The sequence below is a fragment of the Cyanistes caeruleus genome, chromosome 10, assembly GCF_971803275.1.
Source record: "Cyanistes caeruleus chromosome 10, bCyaCae1.hap1.1, whole genome shotgun sequence".
NCBI lineage: Eukaryota > Metazoa > Chordata > Aves > Passeriformes > Paridae > Cyanistes > Cyanistes caeruleus.
Window position 1 is genome coordinate 20,900,923 of NC_141710.1, and position 22,437 is coordinate 20,923,359.

General features: G+C 46.7%; 1 protein-coding gene across 12 annotated transcripts in view; it reads left to right on the forward strand.

The window, feature by feature from the left end:
- TNIK (TRAF2 and NCK interacting kinase) overlaps positions 1-22,437 on the forward strand; it is a 151,804-nt gene that overhangs the window by 59,107 nt on the left and 70,260 nt on the right. For all 12 annotated transcript variants that reach the window (XM_086843739.1, XM_086843742.1, XM_086843743.1 and 9 more), the window contains one exon: positions 19,660-19,716. In XM_086843739.1, the coding sequence (XP_086699865.1) occupies positions 19,660-19,716 (57 nt within the window). The remainder of the gene's footprint in view (positions 1-19,659; positions 19,717-22,437) is intronic.

Sequence of the window (22,437 nt, forward strand, 5' to 3'; positions counted from 1 at the left end):
GGTACCTGTCAGTGCTGCCAGCAGTAACTGGAGGCTGTAGGGAGATGTAGGGATGGTTGTGTGGTGGAAAACTCCTCTTGGATCCATCTCATGGTGAACTCTGCCACATTGCTGGGTAGGCACTGAAATCTTGCAGCTGTAGCTGGATAGTCCCAGTGGAGGCAGTGGATGTCTGCACAGAGGTGCATGTTAGCCCACCTGTTGTTACAGGAGAGCACAGAACGTGGTGTTGGCAGTGGATTTATTATATTTTTTTGGTGTTTCTTGGCATGGATGGCTCTTTCCTTGCTTGCCTGCTTGGTTCCTTGCAAATGGATTAGAGCATCATCGTGCCAGTGTTTCTGGCCCCTTTCTCACACAAGGTATTGGCATCAAAAATACAGATTTCTTATCCTAAAATTACAACCTGCTCTTTCATAACGTGAAATCAGTTAGCTAATCTCCAAATAGTCCCCCAGCCCCTAGTGTAAAGTTAATCACTTTTCACTATTAAACTCTGAGGTGTTAAACCACAAATGTTACATACACCTGCTGGCTCTGAACCTGCCGGCCCCAGATGAGCTAGCAAAGGATGCAGCTTTCTAGCTCGAGTGCTGCCCTGGGGAGTTGATGCCTTCCCCTTCTCCTTCTCCAAGCCTCTTGGAGTGCATCGTGACACCCATTGATCCTGACTTTCCTCTTACACCGGGGAAAGTGAGATGTCGGATTTGCTGGGAAGCACTGATCTAAATCCGACCTGAGAACTGGGGTTAAAAACTTCTTCCCATAAGGCTGGTCCAGCTGTAGTTTGTGTTCTGTAACCAAAGGTAAGCCAGAACCTGGCTCCCTCCATAATGAGCACAGTCACTTGCCCATCATGAGTGCCATGGTTCTAGAAGCTCTTGAGTTTTGGTTAGTTTTGTAATTAACTTTTTCTGAAAGAGCAAACCGGGACTGTGCTGTCAAGATTACTGATCTGTTTTATCCCTCCCTCAGTAATCAGGAATGAAATAGGCATTTCTGCAAGCACCAGAACTAATAAACCTGGTTTCTTTTGTATTTATGTCCCTTGGTTGATTGAGTACTTCCCTAATTAAATTAGGATTCTATTATGTCTGCTTATACCTATAGTCTCTCACTGCTATTACTTTTTTGGCCGCACTGAGGCTGCTATAATTGACTGGAGAAAGGGGCCAGCAGGATTAAAAGCTGTTGCAGATAAACCTCATGAAAGGCTGTGTCCAGCATCCTTTGCCACCCAGCTGCCTGTTGCCATGAAGTTGGTAGAAAATAATTATCTTTGCTGTCTTTGAAGTTAGCTAATAGTGTTAAAGCTCCCAAGTGCACGCATGCATGCACCCACGTGAGTCAAATCCCAGCTTGTTCCTGAGGAAGCTCCATAAAATGGAGGAGGGATGGTATGTTTTCAGTCCAAGCTGAGCTTGGAGGGTTTTGCTCTGGAAGGTGAGGAATGTGTGTGGTCAGCATGTTGAAGTGTGGTTTGGCAGGCGTGGAACACGATGCATGACCACTTGTGCCGTGGTAGCACCGTGTGTGAGGGGAAAACGGGCTTGTGAGTGAACACTGAGGGGCTTCTGTGTAAGCAACAGCTATTCCCAAATGTGGTCTGTACCCAGAAAACCAGGCTGTGCCTAGAAAATGCTGTGCCTGAGTGCTGGGGTGAGTCGTTCTGGTTTTGGGACGGGTGGGAGATGGGTTGAGCCTGTGTGAAAGCAAAGGTGTTTCTCCAGGAGCGCTGCAGCATGCACATCAGTAGGAATAAATAGAGTGGAATAGCCCCTGGAAGGTTCATTGCCCTCATTCCTGCCTGAGAAGGGGTGACATGACCCCCTCTGAGCAGGAGATCCTCCAGGCTGGGTTTTTCCACACAGGAACCCTGCAGGATCCTGGAGAGCTTCCCATTCAAGCGTGCCCGTGACAGTGGGACCTCTGTCCTGTGACAAGGTTGAGAAGACAAGTTAGTAGGTTGAAGGGCAGTGTGATATCTTCCTCCATATGTTATGGAAATCATGGAATGATGGGAACCCTCGTTGGAAATCAGGCTTTAGTCTGAAATGTTTGTGTCAGGTTTAGTAGTGTAAAAAATTTGTGAAAATCGAGGCCTTGCATGGTAGATACCCATTTGTGAATGATTACATGGCAGCAGTGCTCAATTAATCTTTTTTTTTAAGAGAGAAACAAAACAGAAATTTGCAGAAACACAACCTTATGACTGCAGTAAAAAAGTGAGTTAGCTGAGAAATGTGAATCTTGCCTTTTGCCTATATGATGAGAGGGAAAAATGCTAAATACTGGTGAGGCAGCACAGCCAGGTCTTAGAAGAGTAATTACATAAATGAAGAATGTTCTCAGCCCACCTTCCCACCTCTTTTTTGCCCCTTTTTAAAAGTATGTATATTTGTTTACAGAATGGAACAATTTTGCAGCCTTGGAATTGCCATTTATTCATTTCCCAGTAACTAAATTAGATGTACTTTTGCTTTTCTGAATTAGCCTGTTGCATTTTCCATGCTTTTAGGTGCTTTTAGCTGTAATTTATGTTGTGTCCAGGTGCCACAGTCAGAGGAGAGTGGGTGGGGGAAGGGGAAACCCTCTCATCCTTCTCAGAATGAAACTGTGGGCTCAGTGGCTTTTTACCAAGTCCTCCAACTTCCTTTTCAGATGGATGCCAGCTACCAGGGGGGTACCTGGTGTCAGTTGGATGCCTTGCCATCCTTACCAGGACTGTAGTGGAAATGAAACTGGGAAAAGCAGGATGTGAATAACAGAGGAAAACAGAAAGACTGAAAATAAAGGGGTAAGAGCAGGAAGGCAGTGAGGAGGCAGTAAGGGCTCGCAGGACTTGGAAAGCTGAAGATAAGCTGCTGTGAGACGATGCCACAGAAAGCCTGAACGTGTATTTTTAGGGACACTCGGGTTTATACTTTACTGTAAATAATGGGTTTGGGGGAGAAGAAGAGAAATGACTGCTCTTCCTGCCACGTGCTCCACTAGGCTTTGTTTCACTTCTGTTTTCCTTCCTTGGAGCCACAGCATTTGCAGAGCGAGAGGTGTTGGCATCCTCCCACCATATCCCTCTGGGGACTTGCCCCAGCACAAGTGGAGCATTTCCAGGTGACACATGAGCCAAGGACCTGCCACACACCACCCATCTCCTGGAAATCTGCTTTATCCACTCAGTTGTTCAATAGTAATTTACCACGTCGGCAATCCAGCACCAGGTCTGCTGTATGTTGGAAGATTTTCCCTAAGTGTTTGTATTTCAAGTGACTCTGGGCTGAGAGCAGAAGAGCAAGGGCTAGGTAATCTAATTTGTGTAAAATCATTCAGGAAAATGGGATGCTTGTGTTGGGAAGACAGGTATATTTTGACTTGTTTACTGATTTACAAAGAGGAAATTATTTGAGATTTCCTCAAAGCAATTTCAAGCTGTCCAGGAATTTCAGGAGAGACCAAGATCTGCTTTTCTGTTGTCACATAGGGTGTTTCTCACTTCTTCTTTCCGCCTTGTATTTTCACAGAAATGAGACACATTTGTGTTAAATCACCACATTGTGCATTACTGATAGTTCAGGCAGGTTTTCTGAGCACTTATTAAAAGACTCTTCATCATAATTTAAGACAGAGAATGACTTTTTATTTATCATCAGCATAAGCCCTTTCAGGAGGGAAGGGACCATGGTTTCAGAGCACATTAATAGGCTGAATACAGATGGCATGTCCTGAGCAGGTGTAAAGGAGCTTTTCCCTGGCTGCAAGTGCTGCTGAAATCTCTCATTCTTAACAACTATCTTCCACAAAACCCAACTTGCTGCCAGGGGACAGCATGGCTTGGCCATCATTCAGATCAGCTAGTGGTGACTGATCTTCTTGCATGGCTTTACATCTACACCAAGGCAGTTTATCCCCTCTATATTTACATTTATCTTCAGGGTAGGTTTTATTTGCTGAGTTCCATTTCTTCCTGGTCCAGCACATAAATGCTTTGAGAGCCTGAGAAGACAAGGAAAGGTACTGCAGCAGAAATTTATAGGAGTGATTGTGAGTGAAAAGGAACAAGATGTATTGAATTCTCTGGTTCTTCTTGATCTGGAAAGTACTGGGAACAGCAGCCTTCAGGGAATATTTTGGCTCAGCTCTTTCAGAGACGGGTAGGAATTTGGAAATCTGGAGGAAGGAAACAAAATGTTAAAAGCTTAAAAAAGAATAGAAAAAAGAGAGAGACTTGTAGCACAGGTACCTAATCCAGTTGAGATATTTGATATGTCAGAAGTTTGGATGATGGCTCATTCTTTTGTCTGAAATTACTCATCTTCCTCCTTTGTTTGAAGCACTGGAGGCTTGTAGGCAGCAAGGATGAGTTGTGGCTCCTGCAGTCACCTCCTGTGTAGTCCTGATGCTGCTGCCCATGACTTCTCAATCACATCACCACTGTGAGCATTAATCACAGTTATTCATTTGCAGTTAAATAACTAGGATGGATTTTAGTGGCCTTGCAGGCTCTCTAGAGTGAGCTTGGTTGGAGGCACCATCTAGAGAAGTTATGCTGGGGTTAGAAAACCTGCTCAAGTGAAAGGCAGGGGCAGGGTGCTGTAAAGGAGGGTCTGAGTTAGGGGGAATGTCTGTTCAGGTGTGCCTTGTCTCCACACTTCTTGTTTCATTTGTGAAAACTGGCTCGTGCTACTTTTAAATCCCCAAATAGTGGGAAGGGGAGGAAGGAGGTTTAAAAGCCAGACTGATAGATGGGTCCCAGGCCAAGTGCTGAGGGCAATTACATCTCTCCTGGAAGGGCTTTGAATGTGTTTTGTTTAAGGACAGTGGTGCTGGCACTATAAACATCTGTAGGGGTGGAAACTGCTACATCAGTGACACAAAGTGGCCCAAAGTGTTGCAGTGGTGTTTATCTAATCTTCACTGATCTGAGAGCTTTGGGTCTGAGGGAGAGGTGTAAATACCCAGTGCTCAGCTGGGTGTCTGGTCCCTGCATCCTGTGTGCTTTCTGTTTCCTGTTACCCTGGTTTCCATTAGGGAACACTTGGTTGGGAAGTCTTGCTTCTGGTGTCACATTTGTCTAATCTTCCATTTTTGTACAACTGACTGGATGGCAGGTGGACTTCAGTGGAGCAGCAGTCTTCTCTATTGTATCATATCAAACCTGAACACAGGCTTTCTCTCTCAAGACTGATGCTCGAGTGGCCCTTGGGTTTGATTCTGGGTACAGCTCTGCAGTACTTGTGACAGAAATCTTCCACCCATTTCCCTGTGCTGCCCTTTCCATGTTAGTAATGTGTCTTTCTGTTCAGCCAGGACTTCCTTTTGTGATACAAAATAAAAGCTCCTCTTCTCCTGAAAAGCTTTTTTGTTCAAAGGCATCTGTGTGTGCTTTTGTGAGGTGAAGGAAAGAATATCTTTCATCTCAGGAGAGGACCCAGGTGGTAAACATGCACCCAGGAGAAGAATGACCCAAAGCAGAGACACATCCAGAGGTTTAAATTCATGGTCTCCTGGTGCCTTTGCTGTAAACATCCTCTGATTCTCACAGTGCTGCTCCTGTGTGAGCAAATACAGCCCTGGCAATTCATTATCCTCTGTGAGCCTTCTCCCACCCAGGAATCTGCCAGGTTCACCTCTTGCAGGATGTGAGGAGCACTAGGACATCTCTGCCTCATCTCAGCCCGTCACCTGCCTCGTTGGGACAAGAGAAAACAGCTTCAGGTTGCACCAGGGGAAGTTCAGATTGGCTATTAGGAAAAATTTCTTCACGGGAGGAGTTGCCAGGCGCTGGAACAAGCTGCCTAAGGAAGCAGTTGAGTCACCAGCCCTGGAGAGATTTAAAAGATAACTGGATGTGGTGCTCAGGGATGTGGTTTAGTGCTGGACTTGGCAGTGTAAGGTTTACAGTTGGAGTTGCTGATCTTAAAGGTCTTTTCCAACCTAAACAATTCTGTGATTACTGAAACAACAATAACAACAAAAGGAGAGCCAGGCACATCTTGTAGCTCCCTCTGGGAAATGTGATGTCCGTGGAAATATTAGGAATTAAATCCCAGGGTGATATTTCTGCAGCCAGTGTGTCCTGCTGAGCTGCAGCTGTGGGAAGGATGAGCAATACCAGGCGATCTGACAAGTCAGTTTTCTGCTGCAAAGGCAAAGGGGCAGGTTACATTTATGATGGTATTTGTACAGAAAAACACATCTGTCCATGGGCTTTGTGTTGTTTTTATGGGCATTAGAGAGGGGGTTGACTTTTTGATCTCACAGGCTGCTTCTTTCCCCTCTGATGCTGATCAGAAATTGGGTGATAGTAACTGAATTTTATCTTTTACCCTTCACATTTAAGGAAACCTTCCTCTGTTCTCTCATAAATGCTGGCAGCTCACTGTGTGCTGATTGGAAACAGTCAGTGCTGCACTGGCAGAGCTGGCTGAGGCCAGGGTTGAAGCTGCAGAAGCCTGAGTCATCTCATGAGGCAGATCAGCTTTTAATTACAATTTCTAGTGCACTTTTTAAGCAGTCTTGTGGAAATGCTGTGTAGAAGCATTTGAATTAAAAATGTAAAGAAATTTTGTTGGCTTTTGTTTTCTTTTTGTTAGGTCTTCTGGGACCAAAAAAAAAGCCCTTTGCTCTAGAAAAATAAATAATTAAGAATTTATAGACCGCTGTTGTTTGAAGGTGTGAATGCAGGGTATGGCTGTATGAGGAACAACTCTTGATATTCTCTTACATGTCTCTACACTTAGGCAAGGCTTTGGAGGCTTTTTGCAATATGGCATCACCTTTATGGGGTAACTGTAGTATTATTTTGCTCATTTTACTGCGGGATAACACAGAGCAGCAAAAAGCCCAGACATTCACCCAAGGTCGAGCGCACTCTGTGGGGATCCAGGAATAGCACCCAGCTGCTTGGCTTGGCCTTGGCCTCACATCCCAGGAAACTGTCTCACACCACGCATCACTGGCTGTGCTTTCTATCCTTTCTTGGAGTTTAAGACTCTACAGTGCACTTCAAAATCAGCATTAACTCAGTCAAGGCTCCAGTGTAAAGGAAATTTATACACCCTGTTAAGTGTATACCAAAACTTATTCCTGACTGTGAGTGTTTGAAGGATTGGGAAAACTGACAGGTTGGGTTTTTTTCCCCTGGAAAAAATGCAGGGAGGTCCTTCCCTGCTCTTGTATGTTGGTGGCTTCTACAAATCACCTTTGCCCACACTGTTACAGGTGAGCAGTCCCTGAATACAGCAACACAACCAAACTGGTGTTTGTCTGACAGCCAGCTCTTGCTGAGGGGAAAGACCTTGGATATGAAAGAGCTTTTTAATATGAATCTGCCTGTGACTATTGATGACTTTTAGTGCTTAGCCAGCATTGATCCTACTGGGAAAGGGTTAAAAGCCTGTAATGGCCTGGCAGGAGTGGCATGTTGTCCTAGCTGTAGGGAATGGTATTTCTGGGTAGCCTGAGCTGCCTTTAGGTAGGAGCAGGATGCAGCTGGTCCGGGGTGATGCTTCTAGAGCTGTATCTTATCAATTTATTTCTCCTAGTACAGCTGAAATTGCAGGTTTGTGGCGTGACTCAGTGCAGTGCCTGGCCTTGGTTCCTTCCTGGCGTGCCTACAGCATGGCATAGTCTGTGTGGATTAGCTGTGGATGAGGTCTCACGCCAAGCTTTTCAGATTTCCACTAAGATCTTTATCCAGTGGAATAAAAGGCCATCACCCCCTGCCCATATGTGTTCTCCCTGCAAAGCTGCAGGCAGCCTTCGTGAGCTGCCCACGTTCCTGCAGGCAGCTTTTTGGGCTGCTTTGAGAGCTTTTTTGTCTGCTTTGTTTGACTTTGCAAATAACAGTGAGTAAAATCTGTAGCCTTCAGTTGGTTCCTTCAAACTGTACAGCATCGATTTGTGTCTGTACATGTTATTGCTCTCTAAGTAAAGCCCTTAATGGCTGGAGAGCCCTCCTGCATTGATAACCACATCAGGCAGTGGCTGCAGTCCTGGAATTGCCAAACAGTGACATGCTGTGCCAGTGCTGGGCTCGTCCCTCGTGTCCCCAAGTGCTGAAGGTAGCAGGGACACTCGGTCCTTTCTGGCTTCCTCCCACTCACTCCTGAGCTGTACTGTTCCCATGCAATCCCTGGTACTGGTTTAACCTTCCCTGCTAATCACAAGTCCTCCTCCTCTTCTCCCTGCTTTCAAATCCCTGGCTAAAGCCCCCCTCTCTGTGTGCTGCCTTGTGGCAAGCATGGATGGGGGTTGTGTGCAGGGCTGAGGAGGGTCTTCTGGTTTGTGGGGTCTTCTAGGGCTCAGTCCTTTCCTAGAGAAGCCCTTCCACCCCAGTTTCTGTATTTAGCAGAGAAATGAGGAGCAGTGAGGAGCCCTGGGTGTCCTGGGAGGAGGGTCCTTTGCCACTCAAGGGCAGCCCAGAGGTGGCATCAGGTCTGTTTTGCAGGAAGGCAGGGAAAGGCAGTGACCTGGCTGCCTTACTGCTTCATAGAAAAGCTTTTCCTTGCCAGTGCAAGGGTAGGAAATTCCTGCTTGAGAGAGGAGACTTGGGAGTGGAGGAGCTGTAGAAGCAGTGCAGTTTAATCTGCTGATCCCAGCCTGCAAGGCTGGCTTAGAGGGTGAGCCACAGAGGGGCTGTTCTGCAGCACAATCAAAAATCCCATCTTTATCCCACACAAAGCAGCGAGTGCACACGTGACAGACGCAAAGCAAATACAAGGATAAAAGGGTCTACGTGTCATTCATCAGCCTCCCTTTTCCAATAAGCAGTTCTAAAATTTTGCTACTCAATACCTGACTTGTTTGAAACATTGGACAATGTGAAGGCTTTGATGCCTCCCTGTGCAGCCAAATTAGTATGTTTATCACAGAGGATTGCTCTAGGCATGGCTGGGTCTTCTAAATCAGTAGAACACAGGCACTGCAAAACGTTTATTGACTCCTGACAGTAAGTGACTTGGGGTAGGGTGGGATGGACAATAAGTTGTCAAGGCTGCTCAGGGCAGACAAAAACCCTGGAGGTGACTCTGGATGAAAGGGAGTGTGATGTCCATCTGCCTTCGAGTATGTGAGGTCTAAAATTGATATTTGAGCTGACATAGATAGAGAAATGTGCAACACAGGCTCTGCAGTATCGTGAGTTAGAAAGTCATTTGGATTAGGGGAGCATCTCAGTCCTCCACAGCACAAGATCTGGAGTTATTTATGTCATTCTTACACTAATTTTCCTCATGCTATGACCTCAGTCACCCAAGAGATATACGTGAGACTTCCTGGCAGCTGTGGCATTTTCTCCTAAGCCCCATAAAATATAAGTATCTTTATCAGCTTGTTCTTGTTACTTCTGCCACCCTGAGACAGGGACTTGGAGTCAGCTTGCAATTGATGAGTGAGTGAGGCCTGAATGTATGAATTGGCTCAGGTGCCAGTCAGCCTTGGCACGTGGGCAGGAATCAAGGGGGTCAAATCTGTGCTGATCCAAGTGTTTGCAGGGCTGGAAAGGCTCAAAGAGGGAGGCACTGGAAGGGTTGTAAGGATGGCTTGCTTAGAAAGTGGCTCAGGGTGATTGGACATAAATCCTGGCTCTTGATGGGCATATTCAGCTGTTACCAGCATTGGGACTGGACCTCAGAAGTCCCCAAATTTCTACTGGATTTGGGTGTTAGGGTTGGTGCACAAATGAACCTGGTGGGTTTGTGTTCAGGCCCCTTTCTACAAGCAGAGAGGCATGGAGCAGGTGGGGGTGAGAGAGGTGAGAGCCCTGTTTGATAGCATCTGCTGAGGTGTCCAGAGGTATCCTTGGAGGGATCTCATCCTGGGCCATCGTGTCTGCAGAGAAACAGGGCTGTGGGGGCATGTGGGGCAGCATGGGCAGCTGTTCTGTGCTGTGAGCTCTGATAAAAGAGTACTGCCCTGCAGTCACATGGAGAAACACAGGGAATGAGAAAAACATGGCTGGGAGAGTAGCTGGGCTGCTCAGTCAGCTGGGGTGATTCATGGAAACATGGACACACTCGGTTTGTGCCATGGGCAAGTCAATGAAATGCAATGGAATCCCTTCATGAAAAGCCATTGACAGCCATAGACTTAAATTTCCTGAATTAAACGGCCAGGGAAACACCACAAATACTGGGCTTTCCTTCTTACTCAGCTTTCTTTACATAGTGACAAAAAAAAAGCACAAAACCATCAAGCAGCTTTAGATAACAGATGCCTCTGTGTTACCTGGTTCCCCTGTTGCTGTCTCCTGCCACCAGTGCTGTCCATCCCTGCTGCCAGAGAGGATGCCAAGCACTCAGGTTCACAGAAGGTGGTTCTCCCTTGCTGTTGTTAGTTGAAAAATCACCTTGTGCTTCACATGCCACCTCCAAAATTGGATCTTGCTACTATGAAACTAGAGCCGAAGTCAAGCAGATGGCACTGCAGAGGTGTTTCCAGAAACTCCATTTCCATCGCTGTGTGTAGTTGTTTTTTTTTTCCAGAGGGGCCATTTTTAAAACTCAGTTTGCAAGACAGTCACTGATTTGGGGAATGGCTTCAAGAGCAGGTGACCCTTAAGATGTTGAAAAGCAGCTGTTTAATGTGTGGCATAAATAAATGTGGTACCAAAAGCTATGGGGTACCTTTGTCCCTCGGTGTTCTGGGATGGATTGTCATGGGAGGCAATGGCACACGTTTGCAGGCCTTGCAGCAGGGAGAAGGTTAGGAACAGTCTCTTTTGAAGGAATTTGTTTTTCTTAAATGTACAGAAGAAATAGCAGCAGCTGGCAAAGCATACAAGTGTTGTGGAGACTGTACTGGTGCCCCTGAGCTCTCAACACAGCAGCTCGTTCTCATCCTGAGCTTTTGAAGTCACGAGCATCCCCGGTCATTACATTACATCCCTGGTGCCCTGGGATGCCTTTTCCTGTGTCTTGCAGAGAGCCTGCTTCAGCTGTGATGGGAACTGGTGCCTGAAGCTTCTGGGCTCATCCTGCAGTTTGGGTTTGCATGTTGAAGCTGAAGTGGTTCTGGCCACAGTAAAGCCAAGGTGCTCTGGGACCACACAGAAATGGTTTGCTGTGGGTTGCAGACAGCAAAAGTGTGTGGGTGGCAATCAGGATCTGTGGGGCATGCTGCAGATGGGCCAGCTCCCTGCTGCAGGTGGGCCAGCTCCCTGCTGCAGGTGGGCCAGCTCCCTGCTGCAGATGGGCCAGCTCCCTGCTGCAGATGGGCCAGCTCCCTGCTGCAGATGGGCCAGCTCCCTGCTGCAGATGGGCCAGCTCCCTGCTGCAGGTGGGCCAGCTCCCTGCTGCAGGTGGGCCAGCTCCCTGCTGCAGATGGGCCAGCTCCCTGCTGCAGGTGGGCCAGCTCCCTGCTGCAGGTGGGCCAGCTCCCTGCTGCAGATGGGCCAGCTCCCTGCTGCAGATGGGCCAGCTCCCTGCTGCAGATGGGCCAGCTCCCTGCTGCAGGTGGGCCAGCTCCCTGCTGCAGATGGGCCAGCTCCCTGCTGCACATGGGCCAGCTCCCTGCTGCAGTCCACACCTGGCCAGGTCTGTGGTGGCACCCTGCCACGTGTCAGGCAGCAGTGTCTGGGAGGAAGGTGCCAGCTGTGGGATAGCCTGGCCCATTGGAGGAGGTTGGCTCTTTCTTGGGCCACCCTTGAGAGCCAGGTAGCCCTGAGAGCACTGGGTGGTGCAGGCAGCGCTGCTCCCTGCACAGCTCAGCGCTTCCCACTGGGAGGAACAGCCTGGTGCTGCTGTCAGGACGTGGCCTGTGTGAAAAGGGTGCCTTGTGGGTCTCCTAAAGGCAGATTTAATTTTAGTTGTGAATACTGCAGTGTTGAATAGGCAGCGACGTGAAACAGAAGCACAGTGGGGGTGTTAAGGGGTGGTAATAACATGGCTGTCATGAACTAATGTTGTTGGGAACAGGCTGTGCTGCCTCCTTTCAGCTGTGAAAATGTGCTCTTGCAGAGGAGCTGGGGCAAAGGGAGGACAGGCTGTGTGGGAGGGGAAGGAGCACCCCAAGGCCTGGCTGCTGCTCTCCTTGCCTGGGGGGCTGCAGGTGATGGGCTGCTCCCCTTGGCAGAGACCCGTGGGGATTGTCCCATGTTGGATTGGGAATGCTGGGAAAGGGAGCAGAGCTCACAGAGGGCCTGGGGAGGCTGCATGGGGTTCAGTGGGACATGGTGGCATCCCTTTCCTTCATCCCACTGATACTGTCTTGAATCCTGCTGCCTTCAGTGTGGGACCAACTCAGTGAATGTTTTCCTGAAACACCACTTGTCCTTCTGGGTTTTTTTAATATATATACATTACTCTTTGTCAGAAACATCTCTCCTTAGTCCTTTGGTGCCTCAGGTATCCATAGGTTGCTCCTAAAACCCGCTTTTGGTGTATATTCTGTCTGTTGATGATCTCCATCTCTCTCTGCTCGCTGCTGTGGTGCTCAGCCCAGCCTAGACCAGCTCTTGTTGAGGCTTTGACCTCCCTTGCCCAGAGCAGTGTTTGTTCCTGGGCTCTGGGAAAGCCCTGACAAATGCCCTTGAAACCTGCTCTTCTGCAAGGTTTGCTGTGACCATGAAGAGCAGACTTTCAAAAGCTGCATCTTGAAACACTTGTGGGCAAAATCTGTCACAGTCCTTGGTGTGACTGTGGAGGAGCTGCACAGCCTGGCATGCCCAGTGTGCTGCTGCTGGATGGTGCCACAGAAAGGGGGGACAGGCTTTCTAACCAGCATTCTTCCCTGGCTGGAAATGAGAAGTGGGGCAGGCCATATCTAGAAGAACCATCTGCAGAAGCTTCTGGAAGGGTTCAGCTCTCTTGTGCTGATTTTAGACTACTTAAGGCAATGGTTTTATCCATGGAGGAGGGAAACCTGGTTCTTCCTGAGCTGGAGGTGGGCATCTCCAGCCTCATTTGAACTGCAGGAGGGATAGAGGATGGAATAAGTACAAGCACTGGCGTAAGAGATGTGTTTCCTTTATACAGGGAATATAAAACTGTAGTCTTGCTCACCTATAGGCTGTAGTGCATGTTATTTCTGGAGATGAATAATATGCTAATTTAACAATTTAGTTTGTTAATCTAATAATCCTGCCTTCCTTAACGTCAGAGCTATTGTGGAGCTGCAGTAATGGAATTGCAGCTCTGAGAGCTGCAGGGTCCTGATCAGAACTTGGATTGATACAGAGGACTGGAAAACACTTCAGTTTGAAGGTCAGCTCTATTGGGTCAGCACAGAGCATTAGCTTGGCTCTGTGCAATTAGAGGTGTCTGTGCTGGGAGCACATTTAGGCTTTTCCAAGGGGCAGCTCTGGTTGTTCAGTCCAAACTGAAGTATTAATAAAAATGCCAAGCTAAGCACCAAAAAAACCCTCCCCAAAAAAACCAACCAAAAAAAAAAACCAACACACAAAAACAAACAAAAAACCCCCCAAACCCCCAAAATTTAAAAAAAAATCCACTTTATTTATTTTCTCTTCCAGTTTTTTGAATGTTTTTTGAGATTTTACTCTTTCAAACCTTGGAAAAGATGACAGGTGTAAGGGGAAGACTGGCTATGAGTGAAATTTGTGTTTGTCCCTCCCAGTCCCTCCCAGTCTGCTCTCCTGAAACAGCCCAAAGGAAGGTAGCAGGTTGGGCAGAGGTGAAGATCTGTGCTCAAATGAGCAACCAGTGTTCTGCAGGAGAGCTCAGGCAAGCAGAGGAGTGGCTCTGGAGCCTCACCCGGCCACCAAGTGAGATGACAAACACTGGATGCAGCTATTTTTGTTTTTCATGTGTTTTCAATTTCTAGCGTGAAGGTTTCAGGTGTGCCATGTTCATTGGAGGATGCCATTTGCAGAGTGTTGAAGTCTGGGGAAGCAGGGGCTGGTTTAAGTGGAGTTTGCCCCAAGTGGAAAGGAACTGCAACAAATCAGTCATGTTCCTTTGGTGCCTCAGGCAGTGGGATCACTCTGAAGCTCTGCAAATCTGTTTGTGAACCCAGCAAATGATGGAGTGATGGAAGGGTGTGGAGGGAAGGAAGGACACTGCCGTTGTGGTCAGCTGTAGTAAAACAGAGAGGTGGGGCTGAATCCCTGGGCAGGGGGTGAGGACTGGTCCCCAGTCTGCAGGGATGTTCTGAGTCCCCACGGGCTTGAATTCCCCCTCCCAGTACTGGAGTTAAGTGCAGGCAGCAACAATAAGGTTTGGCCCATGATGGCTCTGTTTTAATCAAAGAGATATGTTACTCTTTGTTAAAATAAACATTTTTCCCATCCTGTTAGATGACTCAGTTTTTCTTATGCTGGCCTCCAATGTTTTAACTACCTTCTCAGATACATGGATTTATTTCAGATGTATTTGAAGAGATCTGTAAACCAAGTGCAAAGCTTGTGTATGTCATTTTTAGCCAGCTTGTTTTGGAGATAGCTGAATTTTCACACTAGAAATAAGCCTATTTTTTACATCAGTAAGTATTTTAGCCCCTCAGACTAGTTGGAGAGGGGATTTTGGCACCTTCAAGATTGCTTTCAGTGGGAAACCAAGTACATAAATGTGCCTGTACTCTGTAAAAGCTGAGAGCAAATCAGCCAGGTGCTATAAAATGGTCTAATGTACAGCAGGATGGCAGTTCAGATTCACAGCTCCTGTTGGAAGGCAGGGCTCCTTCTCCCAGGAAAAACAGGATGCAGTTTTCAGTGCATTAGTGCTGAAGTGCCTTCATGCTAAAAATCGTGGACTGAGTCCCTGGATTGCCTTGAACTACGGGAAAACAAGGAGCTGGCAGGACCTAGACCATGGAGCTGTGAGATGTTCTGGCCCATCCCAGGAGAGCTTCACTGCAGAAGGTCATGGATGATGAAACAGATTCTGGAGGAGATGAGACTCACCAGTGGAGACACCTTGAGTGGTGCATGTGCAGAAGTAGGGTTGGGCAAGGAGTTTTTTGTAGCACATACCAAAAATCATATGTGAACACAGAAAAGTGAACTGATGACTTCTAAGCTGGTAGAATCTCTGGTGTCCTGTGCCTGTTGTAGGAAGAAGATGCAGGATGTGGTGGTGCTGAGCATGGCTGGGTTTGGAGGCAGGGGCTGGCCAGTAGAAAGGGTGGTTGTTGGGCTGCTGGCACTAGGCTCAGTATTTTAACTGCAACAGAAATGTAATGGAAGAAATGTATTTGGAAGACTTATCTGCTGCCAAAGTGGTAATATTTGGACTTTTATGAGACTTTTTGTTGTTTGTCTCAGTTCACTGAGATTTCTGTGTGAGACACAGTGTTCCTCAGTGGTGAGGGTGGGTTGTGGTCTGGTCCCAGCAGGGCTGTGCATGTTGAAATTTCAGCAGTGCTTTGCAAGAGCACCCTAATCTTACTCATTTTAACATTTACATGCAGCTTGAGTAAGGGCAGTGCAAAATGGTTGAGTTATAAGTGTTTTGCTGTAAACTATCAGACATACAACATGGTTACTCCATTAAGTGCCTGCACTGGGGATTTTGTATGCATGGGACATTGGAGGCTGCATGTCCAGGCTGGGAAGTAGAAGAGATGTTGCTCTGCCTGGCAGAAAAAAAATGGGAGCATTTCCCAACAAAGTGACAATTCTGGTTGTGTCCCACTGGCTGCAGCAGGTGGTGGGTCATTTATTTTGTTGGACAAATAAAAGCCGACAGCACAAGTTAAGTAAATATGATGGAATACATTTCGGGGTACAGAAATTGCAGTTTTTGCTTAGAGGTGAAATCCATGCTTGTGCACAGAAAATTTTAAAAAGCAGCAATCAATCATCCTCTTTCCTTAAAATGTGGACTTGAATTTTGGGCCAAGATATGCAGTTGTTTACAAAGGCTGATATGGAGGCCAGGGTTTATTTATTTAGTAAACATAATGCCTGAATGCATCAATTGATGTTTAAAAGCATTTACCAATGTTCTCATTGTGTGCTGGTCCATTACACTTTATGGAGTGTGAGGACCACAACCTTTGAAGAAAAAAACTCGGGGTGCTTGCTTCATTTGTAGAAATTAGTCTTAATAACTGACATTATCAAGTTAGTGATAGTTGATATAACATTCTGAGAGTAATTAGGAGCATGAATTTATGCTCAGATGGATGTTTAATTAAAAATTGTGGCAGCTTTGAAGGTCATGCTTGAATAATCCTCAGGCTGAAATGTGGGTTTGTACCCAAGTGAGCCTTGACAGGGAATCTGGAGAGGGGGAAATGCTTTAGTAGCTGAGTTTTCCTCCTGTATGTTTTATGCCACTATAGCCATCAGTGTCTGTAACAGTGCTGAATTCATGGAGATGAAGAGGCAGAAGCCTTGGAGAAGAGCAGGGAGATTTTGGAGGATGTTTGTGTGTTTGAGGCCTCTGGGAGCTGTACCCCAGGTGGTGCTGGCAGTGTTCCTTCAAACCTTGCAGTGCTGACTGTGAACAGCCAACATGGGGTAATCAAAGTCCTCCTGGAGAGCTCTTCCCTTCTTCTCCTCGGATTTCTGGAGATTCAGTCACCTTCCCATGTGAGTGGGGAGAGAATGTTGGGAAAACCCATGGTTACAGGGAGCAAGGGTGGCTCAGTGATGGCTGTTCCCCAGCTACCTTTGCTCCTGTCACCAAAAGTATTGCTGGTGCTGTGGTCTGAAGGCTCAGAAGTGACTGTTCTACCCAGGAAAGATCCCATCCTATTGAAGGCTTTGCCTTCAGGCAGCTGCATCCTCTCCAACGTGCCCATGGGGCACCAGAATTGGAGGCTTTTGAAAAAATGGAGATTTTCTGATGAACCACAGCAGTTTCGCCTGTTTTGAGCCACATCTTTGGGGTCCAGGAAGCAGAGTTGAGCAGGGCAGCAGGAGTAGGGCTCACACTTTATGTGGTTTTTGAGTGGAGGGCACTGCTGTGCTGATGGTTTAAAGGAAAAAACCAACAAGTTTTGATGAGTGGAGGACACACAGGAGGTAAAAGCATCACAACAGAGCTTTTTGGTGCTTTTCTTATTTTGATACTCCAGTCCTCTTTTGTACCTTTCTTACAGCAGCACATATTAACACTGGACAACTTAACACTTGACATTAATTAATTCCCAATTCCCAATTTCAGCTTGCCTTGGCTTTGGCAGAGGTGGTTCCACTTGCTGACCCAACTGGATACTTTGGAGAGACTGCAGGGACATGGGTGCTCCTGGTCTTGCTTCCAGGCTTTGGGCACAGGTGCTGGAACCTGAGTGGCCAAGGTGCTAGAGGTGGCTAGTGGCTGATGCTGTGAGAGGGGTTTATCGCTGTTGTGGCATCTTTTAATGGCTACAAGTTGGATGTTGATTTAATTCCTCTGTTGCATCTCTCACTTCCAGTTCTCAGCGTCTTCCTCCAGCCTGTCTGTATCTTTGTTGCAAATTCAAGAACATCTGTGGTAGGGTAAAAATCAAATGGGTTTTCTAAACTATTTATGAGGGTTTCACAGCAAGTCTCAGTGCTGAGCAGTAGGTTGAATTAAAAGGGATGGTTGGCTGGTGAGGAGAAGCCTGTTTTCCCCAGATGGCTTCATCTGCCGGGGTGAAGCTCTACAATCCATAGTCATGAACAAACTATAAGAAAAGCAAACCTTTGCTACAATGTCCCAGGGTGAACACTTACTGTTCTACTCCGCCTGATTTTTGCGTGACTAAGGGCCCCTCATGGCTTACATTAACATATGTTTCCAAGTGGTTTATTTTGTTTTGGTAAATGCTTACACAATATTAATTTCTTATCATTGTCTGTAAATATCTGGGAGGTGTGCAAGGAGGCAGCAGATTCCTGGGAGGAGGATGCTGTGTGCACAGAGGGATCCCTTTCCCCTTGGCTGGTACTGAGGGAAGCAGGAGCACTTCACCATGGCAAAGCTGGGGCATTTCATTAAAACACAAAATGAGATGGTGATGCATCACATGAAGGCAGGTATAACTCCTAAATCCATGGTTTGAAATGCCCCAGCTTGCTTCCCCTCCTCCTCCTCCTGCAGCTCACAGGAGATGCGAAGTGTCATGGTCCAAGTGTTTACCCTGCTGGTGCTCTGTGGGCTTTAATTAAAGTGTCAGTACACATGGGGACTTCCTGGGCAAGCCAACAAGGATGAATTTAGGAAGAGGAGGATTTGTTTCTGCAGATCATGCTGTCTAAATAGATGGTGTCTAGCGACGTGCCCCTCCTTCCCAACAGCCGCATCCAGGGGATGCTTCAGCCACAGCCTGGGGCTGCTGGGCTGTGCATGGTTTTATTACTTTTTATGTTGCACATACTTTAAAATAAAGCTCTTTTTCTGCTGTTAGAACACAGGGTTGCTCAGGACATATAAATTGTGTTAATAAATGAGCGAGGAGCCCTGGTGGGTGAATTGGCTTCCTGGTGAAGTCATAAATTTGGAGAGGATGATGCTGCCTTGCTCCACAGCCGGCGTGTGGGTTTGCTGGGAAACCTGAGGGGCCAGGGAGAGGTTCCTGTGTCTGGTAATTCAGGGTTCTTGAGCTGAGGTGGTGTGAGAGACCATCTCCAGTCTGCAGGAAGGGTGGGAGACCTGACACAATCCCCAGCTCATCAACACACACACTGCTGTGGGGACAGGAGGAGCCAGCAATTTAGGAAGAGCTTCTGTTTTTCTCTCTGTTTCTGCCATGCTTCAGCTTGACCCCTCTTTGCCTCTGCTCCTGGTTCTGTCCTTGGTGTGTTAATTACCAATGCTGCAGGGCAGGAGCTGTCATTCTCTCTGTGTCTTCTGCACCATATCTCACATGATGAGGCCTTGGGCAGCTCCCATAGTAAACAGGGATGGAAACTGGGAGATAGGGATGCTTCCCTTTGCCTCCCAGCTCTCCTCTTAGGGTCAGCATTTGCTGGCTTTCCTGAAGGAAAAACATCTTTTCCTCAGGCTGCCTGGTTTGGAAGCGGAGCACACGTCCTCCAGTTGGGGTGGGAATGGTTTGATATGAGCAATTTGGATATGATGTTGGGTGATCCATTTCAGGAAAGGAGGAAGGACTGGGAATTGCCTTGCTTGATAGCAGTTGTGTTGGTTTTAAGACCTCATAAATAGTTGGAGCTCTTTTATATTTTCACTGTCTCTCCCAGGCATTTTCCCATTAGGATTAATGTAGTCGAGCACTGTGAAACAGACAGTTCATTGCAGTGATTTGCTGATTTTTTTTCAGTTGCTGAAAATTTTAAAAACCTCTCTAGCCTGCTAACCAGGTCTTTCTGAAAATAAGTAAATTACTGCTCAGAATGAATATGGTGCCCTGCAGGCCAGGGGTCCCTGGTGTGTCCCCAGGTCCGTGAGAGCTGGGATGGGTCCTGAGTATCCCAGCACATTGCCATCATCTCAGCTCCAGCAGCCCATTTCCAGCCGAGTCATGCTCTGTGCTCAGGAGAGGCCCCAAGCTGGTTTTTTGTGCATGGCTGAGCATTAAAGGGTATTTCCAGCACTTGTTTGCCAGGAAAATACAGCACTGAAGGCCCTGTACTAATTAATTGTAATGGCAGGAGGAAGGGGAGGGAATTGCTTTCTCATCATGGCTGCTGTGAAGATGCTCTTGAAAAAGCAACAAATAACGTGTGGATGCTGCCAGGGCGAGGAGATTGTTTAAGGATATTGTTCACTGTGAGGAAAACATTGTCACTGAGCAAAACCAAACAAATTTCTCCCTTTTCTTTTGCAGGGTCGTCATGTTAAAACAGGCCAGCTTGCTGCTATTAAGGTTATGGACGTCACCGGGGTAATGTATCCTCCTCCTCCTCCTGCATCCTTAAATTACAGATAAGAGGGGAAAGGGGATGGGGTGTGATAATGTGTGGGGGTGGGTGGAAGACTGATGTTCCTGGGAAGTAAATTGCCTTTGTCTTAATGTGATATATGCCATTAAGAGGTTTTGGTTTTAATAAATATGTGAGAAAAAAACAAATCTGGAAGAGTTTTGGAGATTAAGTACTTTCATGCTGAAACAAAGCAGCATTCAGTTCCAGCAGTGGCTTTTTAAAATGCCCTAGTGAATTCTGAAGAAAATTGTAGAATGATTCAGGTTGGAAGGGACCTTAAAGATCTTCTAGTTCCAATCCCTGCCATGGGACACCTTCCACTATCCCAGGCTGCTCCAAGGCCCATCCAGCTTGGCCTTGGACGCTTCCAGGAATGGGGCAGCCACAGCTTCTCTGGGCAACCTATGCCAGGGTCTCCCCACTCTCACTGAGAAGAATTTCTACCCAATATCCCATTTAGCCCTGCCCCCTGTCAGTTTGAAGCTCTTCCCTCTTGTCCTGTTGCACATCACCTTGTCAAAAGTAGCAACAGGATCGTGTATTCATAACTCATTTCTGTTACTCTGCATCCATGATTTTCACTGAAGAGCTTTTGTTCACCAAAAGTATGTTGCAATTATTGTCAGAAGTAACTTCATGAGGCAAGTTGAATAATTCCTGTGCATCCTACTGATAAAGAGGAAAAAATACCACACCACCCTGGTCTCAAAGGTGGATTTGAAACTTGTGTTCAGACTGAGAACTAAGAATTTACAAATTTACAAATCATTAAATGAATAACAGAATTGAGGGGAAAGGATGCTTTCACCATTTCCCACTTGCCACAAAAGATAAAATGAGTTGCTATAATCTAAAAACCCAGATACATTTAGGAGCATGGCATGAAGATGCTTTTTCTTGAGTATTTTTTTTCTAAGTGCAGTACTATCCCTCCCAAAGTTCCTGCACTGGAAACAATGCCAGGCTTGGGAGTAAGAATGTGCTTTATTGTATTTTTATTTTTTTGTCTGGAATAACACATTTCAAAATTAGGACTCAATCACAATTTACCCACCTTAATTTTTGAGTTAATGTTTTAATAGCTTTCAGGAGCTCAGCACATATAGAAATGACTCTGTGTGAAAGCAGTCAGCTGGCCTTGGGAATCTGTTTTGAAATGCCTTAGATGCTGTGGTGTGGTATTAATATCTATGGGACCTTCATCCAGGGTATTTTTGGTGCTAACAGGTGAAATGGTGTGTGGAAATAAGTCTGTAAATGTGAACGAATTTGTTCTGTTTACTTGTAGTTATCTGCAAGTGCCATTTATCTCATTCCCATGGGAAGCAGGCTCGAAGGGAATAGGCAGACCCACCAAGCATAAACCCATGGCATAAACAGCAGTGAAATTCCCATGGGATGAATGCTGATGTTAGAATGAATTTTAGCTGAAAAATCAAAATACTACTCTAAGGACAAACACAGGCTTAAATTTGAATCCACACTTAATTCAGTTGTTTTAAAATGCCATCACTTCCAAGGAAAGACATTGGAGAAAAGTACCTGAAATCTGTTGATACTTGATATCGCCCAGTAATAATTTCATATACATTTTTAAGTAGATGTCCCTGATCTAAGGCTTTACCTTGTAAAGCTGGGCCTCGTGTCTGAATGTACAAGATGTAAATCAGATATTTGGCATGGGATGTGGCTTTTGGATATTTAATTATTTTCCCCTTAGGCTGCTTTTAGGTAGGGAAGGCTCGTTCAGGGCAGGAGCAGGCTCAGGCAGGATGGGCAGTGACCACTGCAGGCAGTGCTAGTCTGTGCTCTGGTAAGGGCTGGCTGTGCTTCACAGCTCTTGGTGCTGAAGGCACTTCTAGAGCCTGCAGGAATGGTTCTGGGCATTGCTCCTGGAGGAATTTCTGAAGCTGGTTCCTGCATTGTGCCTACAGCCATGCTCGTCACCTGCTCCAGGCTCAGTGCAAATGCTGCTGCTGAAAACCCAAACTCGGTCCTTCACCTCCTCCTCACAGACAATTTCAGAGCTGCTGCTGCTTCATTTGATCCTGACCTTCCTGTATTTCCAGGATGTCCCTGATGACAGTGTGTCTTTCAGCAGAGAAGAGAATTAGTGGGCTCGTCCCAGCCATCTGCAGCTTCTGGAGTGTAAAGCCCAGGTTGGATGGGGCTTGGAGCAGCCTGTGTCCCTGCCCATGGTGGGGGGATGGAACTAGGTGATCTTTAAGGTCTCTTCCAACCCCCAAACCAAGATGATTCTGTGTTCAGTGAGCTCCCAGACAGCATTTCGTCCTGACCCATGTGCTTTGCCCAACAGGCTCCTGACAATGATGCTTTGTTTAACTCATTTCTGCTCTTACTCATTATCTGTTAGGGAAGATTACAGAATAGAGGCTCTCAAATTGCAGCACTTCATCAGTTTGGGCAGCTGCTATCTCTGAATTAAGAGTTCAGATTTGTTTTCCAGGGGCTGGTCCTGCTGTGTGCTGTATGATCTACATCCAGCAGTGGATGTAACAGAATCAGTTGATGGAGGCAAAGTGAGGCAGCAAAGCCTGGCCTGTGGCTGTTGGGTTTGAGATTGGAGTAGTTGCAGCAGCTTGCTGTGGTGATTTCATTTTCTTCCCTACCTCTCTGGATTTGCTGGGGATGATCACTCTCAGTACTCCTGCTTGGAGCAG